Source organism: Xenopus tropicalis, chromosome 3, assembly GCF_000004195.4.
Source record: "Xenopus tropicalis strain Nigerian chromosome 3, UCB_Xtro_10.0, whole genome shotgun sequence".
In the NCBI taxonomy this organism is placed as follows: domain Eukaryota; kingdom Metazoa; phylum Chordata; class Amphibia; order Anura; family Pipidae; genus Xenopus; species Xenopus tropicalis.
This window is the reverse complement of record NC_030679.2, coordinates 88912200-88923099: the sequence shown is the minus strand read 5'-3', so window position 1 is coordinate 88923099 and position 10900 is coordinate 88912200. Positions and strand designations below refer to the sequence as shown.

Below are 10900 nucleotides of genomic sequence, written 5' to 3'. Positions count from 1 at the left end.
TAGACAATATTGAGAATTGCCTCTGATAAAACACATGTAGAGACAATTACCAGTAAATGATCAGCCACGACAAGTAGCTTTGTGTGTCTTCACCCTTAAGGGTTGGGGTTTTTTTTTAACTTATATGACCATATATAATAAAGTTGTTTTTTTTATTGATATGGTTCTAATTGGATTACCATCTATTTGGGATGATTCAAGAGGGGAATAAGTCTCTTTCTGTTTGTGTGGTTTGGTTTAGTATATAGTTGGAGACCAACAATAGACATTTTAATTGATCTTTTAACTTTTCTTTTTTTGGTGTGTTAAAATGTGTTTTACAAAAAACTATTCCTCTGAAAATTAAGAGGCAAGTATTGTTGGGTGCTTTATCACCTGCGGGCGAGGAGATTTCCTACGAGACAATGATGTGCTCCTAAAGGACCAGTAACACCATGCATGTATATTTTTAGTTAAGTGGAAAAACCACAATATTCTACACAGTTATCGGCTATTTGCTACAGGGCTGGACTAGGGGTAGGCATGTACCCAAGGCGCAACAGGAGGGGGTGGCACTGGGCATGTACTCCATCTACCTGCCCTCTGGTTCAGCCTTCTATTATTTTGGCACCCTGCCTGTCTAAGGGAGCAGGCAATGCACTTAACCATTATGCACAGCATTGCATGCTGGGCCGCAACTTGCCTTGGGGGCCCTTAGATGCAGCCCAGCACTGTTGGATGCAGCCCAATTGCACTATTTCAGTTAAATGGCTACACTTTTGGCTACAAAGCAGCTTATTGATAAAAACTATATGCAGACTTTTGAAGAAAATATGCAGTTGGGCCATTGAAGTAATAGAATATTATATTTAAATGCATAGAAAAGGCACTCACATAAAAATGACAGCCATTGAATCAATTGTGAGGGAAAATAAATGTTTTTGTGTCATTTGATAGTGCTAAAAGAAGCTGCAAGAGCATGGGCATTTGCCAAGCGCTGAGTTCCATATTGCACTACGTGTATTAATTGGTGCTATTCATCCTTGTAGGTCTGTACTCATGGGTAAGGAGATAGATGTTGCTCCCCATGAGTACAGAACCTTAAAAGTGGTTGAAACCGAACAACCACTGGTGACTGGTCTGGGGTCCAGGAGTTATAGGTGAGACACTGACTGAAAATATACTTTTATATATTCAGAAAAATATCTAATTTCCAAAATTTAAGGAAGCATTAAATCATTTTTGTGGGTCCCAGTTACCTCTACTTATTCCATTGCTTATAGAATTCCATTTTTTGTGTGGCACTATGTCAAAATCAGCGGAATCACACTAGGAATAAAAGACACTAAACTGACGGGGGCAGGAGTATAAAAGGCCCCGTTGGGGTCCTGTGACTGATTGTTGAATTCAACTGACTGGTTGAATTTCCTATGTGTAAAATAAACAAAACACCAATAGTTTACCAAAGATTGGGTGTAGCTAAATAGTTTTTGCAACTCCTATCACCCATTGGTCACTTATAGACCGAAACATTTCATTCATAGAAATGATCATGTTCCAGAACCCCCCCCCCCCCCCCCAGTAAGCCACGACACTAGAATAACCGCGCAAAGCACAGCTAGCAACTACTAGCAATCTGGCATCTCAGGTTTCATAATCTAATAACTGTTTCCAAATGGTTGCAAAGATTCTAAAATGTTTCACTTTGTGATCGTTCGGTATCAGTTATTACAGAATGCTGATCAGGTGGTTACATGATGTGTCAATGTTTATAGCTACTTGATAAGAAGCGATTTGTGCTTTTTACAGATTGTGTACTAATGTAGCAAACGCAGGAAACGGGGAGATTTCTCGCTTTTCATGCCATTTATAAAGCATGTCAGGGAACTAAAAGACACCAGTTGTTTCTCGCGGTAAGTATGCAGAGATTGGTTTGGTTGGAAATAGCACTCATCATTTTCTGCTCTTCCCTCGTAGTAATAATAATATAGAACCAAACACAAGATCATTATGAAGTATACACTAACAGCCCTGCCGGCAAGAACCGTTTCCATGTTCGATGTCACGCTAGACGATGGAAATGACATACATTAAGCGCTGGAATTTATTCTCGCACCTATCACTCTAGAAAACGTACTTCCTTGGTGCAAAACAAAGCGCGTCCCCGGAAAACATGCCTGCCACAAATAAAGCAAACACAAACTATGCAACATAATCCCGATAATTGGCAGTTCCCGTTAATTCTGCATATTCCAAACGGAGCCCACTGAAGGAAAATTGGCGCCACAATACCTAATTTGTAAATGCACACATAACAACTTTGAGTTGCCCAGCACACGTGCTGACGTGTCCTTCCTACACTTGCAACCCGGAAACTGAATGGGTTAGGGGGCGGGTCCGTGGCGTCATCTTGAAAGCTGTGTATGGTGGAAGCTTGTAGATTCGCATGCGCAGGTCACGGATTGGGGGCGGGTTGATAAATAGCGGCTGTGCGGCGGCGGCTCGCTCTCTGAGTCAGTCAGTGCGAGGCGAGTAACTACAGCAGGTCTTGGCCAATTCCCCCTGTCTACACAGACTACTCTCTTTATCGGCAGAATAATGGCATCTTCTGGGGCTCAAACTGGACCCGTGGCACCCGCACTGCAGAGGGGGATCGTCAAGATGGTGAGAAAAGGGGCAAATAACTGAAGAATAAAGCAGCGGATATGGGATCTTAAGAGCAGTTGGAGCAATGCAAAGGGAAAGGGACTGAGAGAGAATGAAAGATTCCGTCAGCGGAAGGGGATTTGGGGGCAAGGTGAGGGCAGTTTGGAAGAGAGGCGCCCAGGGGGCAAGGTGAGGGTAAGGCTGCCAACTTTACCAGGCAGCGCACAGATTAAGGAAAAGTGAGTGAGGAGGAGGAGGGATCTGAGAGAAGCACAACACATGATTATTCTTCAGCGAGTTCTAGGCCACTCAGCTCCGACCTGTGGCTTTCGGGGATGTTGGAGGAGCAGAGTAACAGCTGGAGTAGTGAGAGGTGTAGCGCAGCAACTGCACACGTAGTGAGAGAAGGAAAGTCACTCCGAGAGTTGCAAGAAGCCGAGAGAACAGGGGCCGCAGCATGGCAACGCGGGGGCAGTGGGGGAACAAAGTACAAGGGCAGTGGTGGCAGTAAGGGGGCAAGTAGTACCCTCCCAAGAGGGAGCCTGCCATTATTTGCTGCAAGAGCTCAATTCATTGTTGGCATGCATTTTGAAATGGAAGTTTTAGGTGTGCATGGCATAAAAAGCTGGCATGTGTAAAAGGTATCCTGACTAGTACTTGTAGGGGGAAAATAATGCAATTAACTCACCCTAATTTCCATTGCCCCCAAAAGCAAGAGCCACTTGCCCAGACAGTAAGGTGTTGTAGGTGGCAGCTTCACACAGTTGTGATACCTGTAATGTAGTGGTGCACCTGTACTTAGTAAGTGACAAGTAGTGCTCCAGGAGATGTTGCATCCTCAGCATGTTATACTAATCCAGCTCATCCACCAGCCCAGCAGACCTGTTCTAGTTTTAACTCTTTCCTTTACAAGCTATTTTGATAGCTGTACCTAAGACATGAGCTGAACATTCTGTTATTGCAAGGTTTGTCTTTCTACACAGCTCTTAGACTCTGCCATGAATGTGACTGTTTCTTTCCAACATATGCTTCAATGGCAGACTTGATTTTCGCATTCTTAATTTTTACTGAAGTAGCTTGTATGCTCTGTAACATAGATGTACTTCTCATGTAAATGCACATTGTTGCTTTAATATCATAGTAGCTGTCTCACACATTTTTCAGAATTTTAGTGTTGCCAGGGAAATATCTACAGGCAGCAACAATTAAGGTATTTTTAAAATTATAATTTGCTAGTAAATGTAATATCTACTTTATCATCTAGGCATATTTTTTAAAGCATTTATATGGAAACCCCATTTCATCCCTAAATGTACAAAATAAACATTAACTTTGCTACAGACCTCTCAAGCTTAGTTTTTCTGATGTTTCTTCTCGTCTGTTATGCGGCTTATTTCCATATATTAAATGGCAATGCCAAACTTGGTGGCAATGGGAATCTTTCTACAGAAACATATGGTGCAGATTTGTACAATTCATTGCATCACTTGCATTTGAATAATTACCTTATGGCTTCTTGTTGGGAGAATCATTTCTTGTTCACCTCTTCACTTATTTCCATGTCTGTTGGATTGTTACTTGTACAAGTTTGCATTTGGAATGCTCCTCATACATTTATTCTTAGTTTGCCAACCTTTGTTTACTCATGCAATTTATCCAGAGTTTTGCTTTAAGTGTTGGTACTATGTAATCATGTATGTATGTATGTATATCTTTATTTATAAAGCACTACTTATGTATGCAGCGCTGTACAGTAGAATTCATTAATACAGACGGGGTTAAAGATAATGGATAAATACAAAAGATATAAATACCAAAAATACAAAATCATATGACAAACATCTTTGGAACAATAGACTTTTTACTTCTGCACAGGTATGTGAAGGATTGTTATTGCATGTGTATGCTTAAGAAAGTCAAACTTTTCCTCCGTTAGTTTATCAAATCTTTTAATCTCCCGGAATTGCTCGTCCCATGGAGAAGGGACTCCATCTAGTGTGAGAGTGAACATTTGGAGACAACACCACTATTCTGTCCTTAAAATAAAAGAATAAATAACAGTCCACATACTCTTCTTGGCTTTGAGGGTGGTGGAAGGCATGCATCTGCTTACGTTAGCATATTTTTGTAGTGCTGATGTGGACTTTTTTAGTAATTTTATGGTTCTACCAATGTGTTCATTAGGGTCAGTGTTGATCTCTGCCAATGGTGGAGCTTGCTCATTTTGTTTTCATCATTAAGAGTATGTAAATACTAAAGTTTGCAGTGTGGGTAATAGAGATCTACAGCTGACATCTGTTTTAAGATGTTTTTTCTTAGCAGATTGACCTCTGTCCACATATACTAGTGCTGTTATTGGACCATTGTCTCAAGTGTCTGCTTCACAACAAACGGAATGTAAGATTGGGTCACAAATTGTCAAGGGTCTATGGTAGTGACAAGGCTCAGTGTGAAGGTCAGTCTGGTATCCTTGCTGGCTGTAGTGTTGACCTATGGGCAGTGCTGAAATAATTCTTTGTCGGCTTGTGTGGCTGAAGCCAAACAACTCTTGTTCAAGGCACAAATGTCTGGTTGCTGAAGACTCAATTAGCCTATCAATCAGGCAGTGGTTAAGAATTATAAGGTAAAAGAGACTAAACAATTTATTTAATGATTACTAACAAATGCTTGTTCATTATATTCAACGATAATTAATTATAATTGCTTTAATTACTTATAAAAGAATGACAATTATGTAAAGTAAACCAGTGAAATAAAAACTATGCAATATTGTAATGATAGAAGACATGATCACTCTGGAGGGCTACCATAATAAGTGCCAGCCAGACCCAGGCAAGGCACCCTTGCAGGTGTTGGAGCTGCCTGCGACGTGTAGTCTGGTGAGCTGTATTTTTTGGTGCTGTCCAAGTACTGTGGTGCCGAGGGCCGGGAATTCTTTAGCATACATAGTGGAGGGCCACTAATGGAAGCTGGTTTTGACCACTCCCTCTTTTAAACCACACCCACTTCAACCCACACCCATGTTATTGCAAATGCTTTTAAGCCCATGCCAACATTAATGGTTGTAGTGCAGCTAATTTGGTTGGTGCTCACTGCGAGGATATCAACTATCATTCATATGTGATAGAATTATATTATGTCATATTAAGACAAACCCTTAAATCCATATGCCACCTCCTGTGGATAGCACAGCTTTTAATGGCTATTTCCAACTGCTAACAAACTCCCAGAACACACAGGCAGTACTCTGCCTGCCCTATGCTTCCTGTGTGTGTCATACTCTGCCTGCCCTATGCTGCCTGTGTGTGCCATATTCTGCCTGCCCTATGCTGCCTCTATGTGCCATACACACAGGCAGCATAGGGCAGGCAGTACATACAATACAATTCTGGCACTGGGTGCGAAGAGTGAACGATGTGGGTGCTTTAAATCTAAGCCTGAGGGGTGAACACTGCAGGGGGTGAACAATGCAGAGACTAAAAGGTGTGAACAGCCTGAATCTGAGGTGTGAACCATACAGGGGGCCAGTTAATCTCAGTACTGATACCATTTAAATCTTACACAAAGGTAAGCCATCAAAGCAGCCAGACAGGTGGGGGCCACGGGCTGCATGCGGGCCACCAGTTGGACAGCGCTGAGATAGAGGACTTAAAGGAACAGTAAATCCAAAAAATGTATATATTTCAAAGAAATTAAACTATAATGTACTGCTGCCCTGCACTGGTAGGTTTTGTGTTTGCTTCAGAAACATTACTAGAGTTTATATAAACCCTGGTGTGTAGCCATGGGGGCAGCCATTCAAAAGAAGAAAAGGCACAGGTTATATAGCAGCTAACAGATAAACCCTGTAGAATACAATGGTCTCTTATCTGTTATCTGCTATATATCCTGTGCCTTTTCTCCTTTTTTCCAGCTTGAATGGCTGCCCCCATTGCTACACAGCAGCTCATTTATATAAACTATAGTAGTGTTCCTGAAGCAAACACCCCAGTTTTACCAGTGCAGGGCCACAGTACATTATATTTCAATTACTTTAAAACACTTTCATTTTTTGGTGTTACTGTTCCTTTAACATTAAACTGGAAGGGTCTAGAGCTGGTGGCCAAACCACAGGGTGATAGAAGGAGGGAAGAGTATTTTGTGCTGAGTATTTTTTTTTTTTTTTTTGTAGCTTTGAGTTCCTGTACAAGTTAAGTAGTAGCACACTGCATCTAACTGGATGCGCATATTTTTTGGTCAAGCATAGGGCATCTCAGAATAAGTGCAGTTAAAACCATCTATCATTCATATTAAAGCTATAAAAGCTGTTGGCAACCATGTTAAACACAGATGAGTTTTGTGCTACATTTTGGTGCTTTCATAGAACTATGAAGTTTAAAACTATCCAAGGTGTTTTCTCAAGATATCGGTGTGCTCTGGTACACGCACCTCAACTTGGCTGATGTGGGCTCTTTCAGTAGGGTCATACGGCTCCTACCAGCATTTTGTCTAAACAAGGCCCCATTTTTTTAGTCATAGCTAGTGTTGTGTTGTCTTGGATTACTATTACCTTTGTGGCAACAGAGTTTAAAAGTGGTTCAATTTTATTGAACTTAACCCCTAATATGGAACTGGTCTGGGCCTTTAAGTAAACAGTGCATGCCACTTTCACTATACCTTGTGTTTAAAGGAAGGAGAGGTCCCATCCACCAGTGTGGCTTCACTGCTGGAAGCAGAAATTTCAGGTGAGAGGCATGGCCACTGGATGGTATAACAGTGGGGAAGCATGAAACTTTTCTTGCAACTGCAATGTGTTGCTGTTATTTATAATTCCTTGCGTTCAATATAAGTTATTCTATTACGCCATGACTGTTTATAAAGGGAAATGTAAGTAGCATACTTAACTTTGTATTGTAACATTTCCAATTCCTCATTTAATTTGGTAAAAAGAATTCTCTATTTTGAGACCACAGTTTGATTTTACTGCAGATGCTGATGTAATTTTGTTGCCCTTAGATCGGGACTACATGCACATCTTAAAGCATGCATACAGCAACTGAGGAGCTGAAGCAAGAGAACTGATAAAAATGCACTTGTTCCCTGGCGTGGTGCTAGATGTTGTCTGAATATAGTTAACTTCCTTCACTTCCATGTTTTTAAGCCTGGTCAATGAGCCACTTCTATTCAGCATAACAGTCTGCTTTATCTGTTGGATGTGTTTTTTTTCCACTAAGTTTGTGTGTTTGGGCATGCGTTTGAGGGTTTGGGAGTTACCTCTGCTGGTTATATATAAAGAATACATAGACCTGTTTAATTGCAACATAACTGTCAAGCTACAGCCTAGCTATTGTAAAACAAGGTATCCAGTCACTTGCTTCAAAAAATGATACAGGAGGTGACATCACCAGTCAGACAGACCATCAGACAGTTCCTAGATAACACATACAGTAAAGCATGCCCTTTTCATACCACAAAATCCTGTTTTATATTTAGAATATCATGTCCAAATCCGAGCTTTAATATTTATTGTACATTAGAATTCACAAGAATAAATATAGGTCATAATGCAATTTTAGTTTATTTATCCACCATACTTTCCTTTTGTTTTAACTTCAGTTCTCCGTCACATCCACATTTAAATGGCAGGATTGGTATGTAGTTTGACCCATGTCCATGAAATGATTTGATACACAAGTTTTTCTCAGTTATTGAGGTGCTATGTTGGTTGGTGTGTGATTTTGACCATTAGTGTTTCTCGCCAACATAGATGAGGTTGCATAGGAATGTTAGGGCATATATAATTTATTAGAAGTATCCAGTTATCAAGAAAGCTCAGAATTACAGAATCTCCATTTTAATCAAATAATTCAGATTTTTAAAAAATATTTTCTTTCTTCCCTGTAATAATTATACAGTAACTTGTAGTTGATCTTAACTAAGATATAATTAATCCTTATTGGATGCAAAAAAATCCTATTGGGTTTGATTAATGTTTTATTGATTTTTTAGTAGACCTAGGGTATGGAGATCCAAATTACGGAAAGTCCTCTTATCCAGAATACCAAATAACCAACCATAGCCCTCATTGGTCACCCCAGGAGTTGCCCCTCAACTTAGTTATATTTACATTTTGCTCATGGGTTAAAAAAAAAAAAAAAAGGTTGGGGACCCCTGCTCTAGAACAGTTGTAAATTGTTGGAATTTTAGAGTCTGTACTTTATCCACCTCCCCAGTTTGGAAAAATGTACCCACACTCTGATACCTTTCCCTATAGAAAAAAAAAAGTTAAAAACAATGACACATAGTATATGTTAGCTTTATATAATTAGTTTATAGTGTGGAATATTTTCTTCTACTGCTCCTCACAAACTTTTTAAGCTAGAAAAAGGCAATGGCACTGTGCACTAATTTGTGTAGAGGTATGTAGTATTTAATTTTAGAATGAATTTGTAGATATATTTGGCTTTTATATTGACGTGATATTTACTTTTGCTAGATCAAACACAGGTTTTCTGTCAGGTAAAGGAGCCTGCTTATTAGTGTAATGACTTGTACAAAATATTTCTCGGATGATCTCACCCATTGACACTGGAACAATTTAATTTGTAAGGGCCAATAAATGCACAGATGCAAATAGCAAAAAGTGGTAATGTGATTCTGCATAGTAACGGCAAACTAGGAAGTGGTAGGGGATTAGGCCATAAGGATTGTTATAGGAGAAGGAAAGGGAAAAACTAAGTAAGCTTTATCAGAAAGGCCTATGTAAATACAGCCATAAGCACTCACAGAAACGCTGCACTGAGCCCTCTGTCAAAAGAAACAGGATTTCTTGTTTCTGTAATTCCTGTGCTAGGGTCTGTGCAGCTCTCCCCTCTCCTGTTCCTTCCTCCCTCAAGAATGCTAAGAACCTCCCTCCCCCCCTTAGGGCCATTCAGCAGGAAGGAGTGTGGCATTATGGGAATTTTCTTTACAGAGCTCAGAGGTTTTTTTTTCCTATGGGGTTTTTGATCATCTGAACAGGAGAGATATGGGGAAAGTTAAGGGCACTATTAAGAGAACTGAAGGTATGCCTGCAGCTTGAGATTCTCTTTATTAGCCTTTCCTTCTCCTTTAACCCTATGGGTCCCTTCAGGGGTAAGCCTGAATAGAAACACTCACTGTTTGAAAGGTTCAAAAAATAATTTACAGTACATCGTAACGTTGATTGGTGAGAGGTGAAACACTAAGACCTAACAATAAAATATGCCCAAGAAAAAAAATTATGTAATGATGCATGACCACACGTTATGTGGATATTACAGGTGGGCAAATTGTATATGTACTGAAATTTGGGTTCAGGTAGTGAAGGAACTAGCTGCATTTAAAGTTATTCAGTATTACTTACACATTGCTGCTTGTTTTGGGTTGCACATAAACCTTTTTAATAAAAAACATTATTTTACTCTCAACATGGTTTATTGTAGCTTAGTTAACCTACAGAGGAAAGCCAAATCAATAAAAAAGTAAAAATTAGTTAGAGCTCTGTAAATTTCTATTCTTGTATGAAAGAGCTTTCTGTGTGATAGTTTTCCACATAATCTCCTAACTGCCATTCAAGCACCTATTTAAAATGTTAAAACAGTTGAAAATGTTGCTATGCAGATTAACTTGTAGGGTTGTGGCACACTTTTTTAAAATCTGAATTTCTAGTTGGCTGGGTTGCTTCTGCAGGTTGTGCTCGTCTCTCCTTCCTTTTAAATAGTTTTTTTTTTAATTTTCAAAGTTAACGGGAAGAACATATAGTGAATGACATTGAAATGCAGAAGTCAATATAGGAAATAATGGAGGAAAAAAAGAATAGGAGACTTTCAACAACAGAGGTTTGCAAAGGCTATGGACAATACTATGAGCAGAGAATACCTTTGAGGTCCCATGATGCAGAAAAACATTGAAGTGAGTTGGACCTTGTAGTTATTATGATCAGCATAGCGTTAAGGTTTATTGTTGCATAAAAACTACAGATTAGAAATTCATTTTATCTTTGAGGAAAAATTCGGGAGTTTTGGCAAAGCATAGGTGTACCAAGGTTCCCACGTTTTAATCTGTAATAAAAAAAAGTTTAAATTTTTCATATTTATCATTTATTATACATGTCAGTCTCACATAAACCATGATCTTGTCTTTAAAATGAGAAATGGATATGGATTTTTCAATTTAGCGATGGTAATCTTAGTGGCAAAAAAAATTAAAATTAATATTCTCTTAAAATTATTGTTTGGTATTTTTATATGCAATAGAGCAGTTTGAATATCGCTTA

At 39.3% G+C, this 10900-nt stretch overlaps 1 protein-coding gene across 1 annotated transcript in view; it reads left to right on the top strand.

Annotated features, from left to right (window-relative positions):
• Window positions 1-2567: 2567 nt before the first annotated feature.
• Window positions 2568-10900, top strand: part of snd1 (staphylococcal nuclease and tudor domain containing protein 1) — a 387013-nt gene continuing 378680 nt past the window's right edge. The window contains exon 1 of the mRNA NM_203852.1: window positions 2568-2643. Coding sequence (NP_989183.2) covers window positions 2578-2643 — 66 coding nt within the window. The 5' untranslated portion in view covers window positions 2568-2577. The remainder of the gene's footprint in view (window positions 2644-10900) is intronic.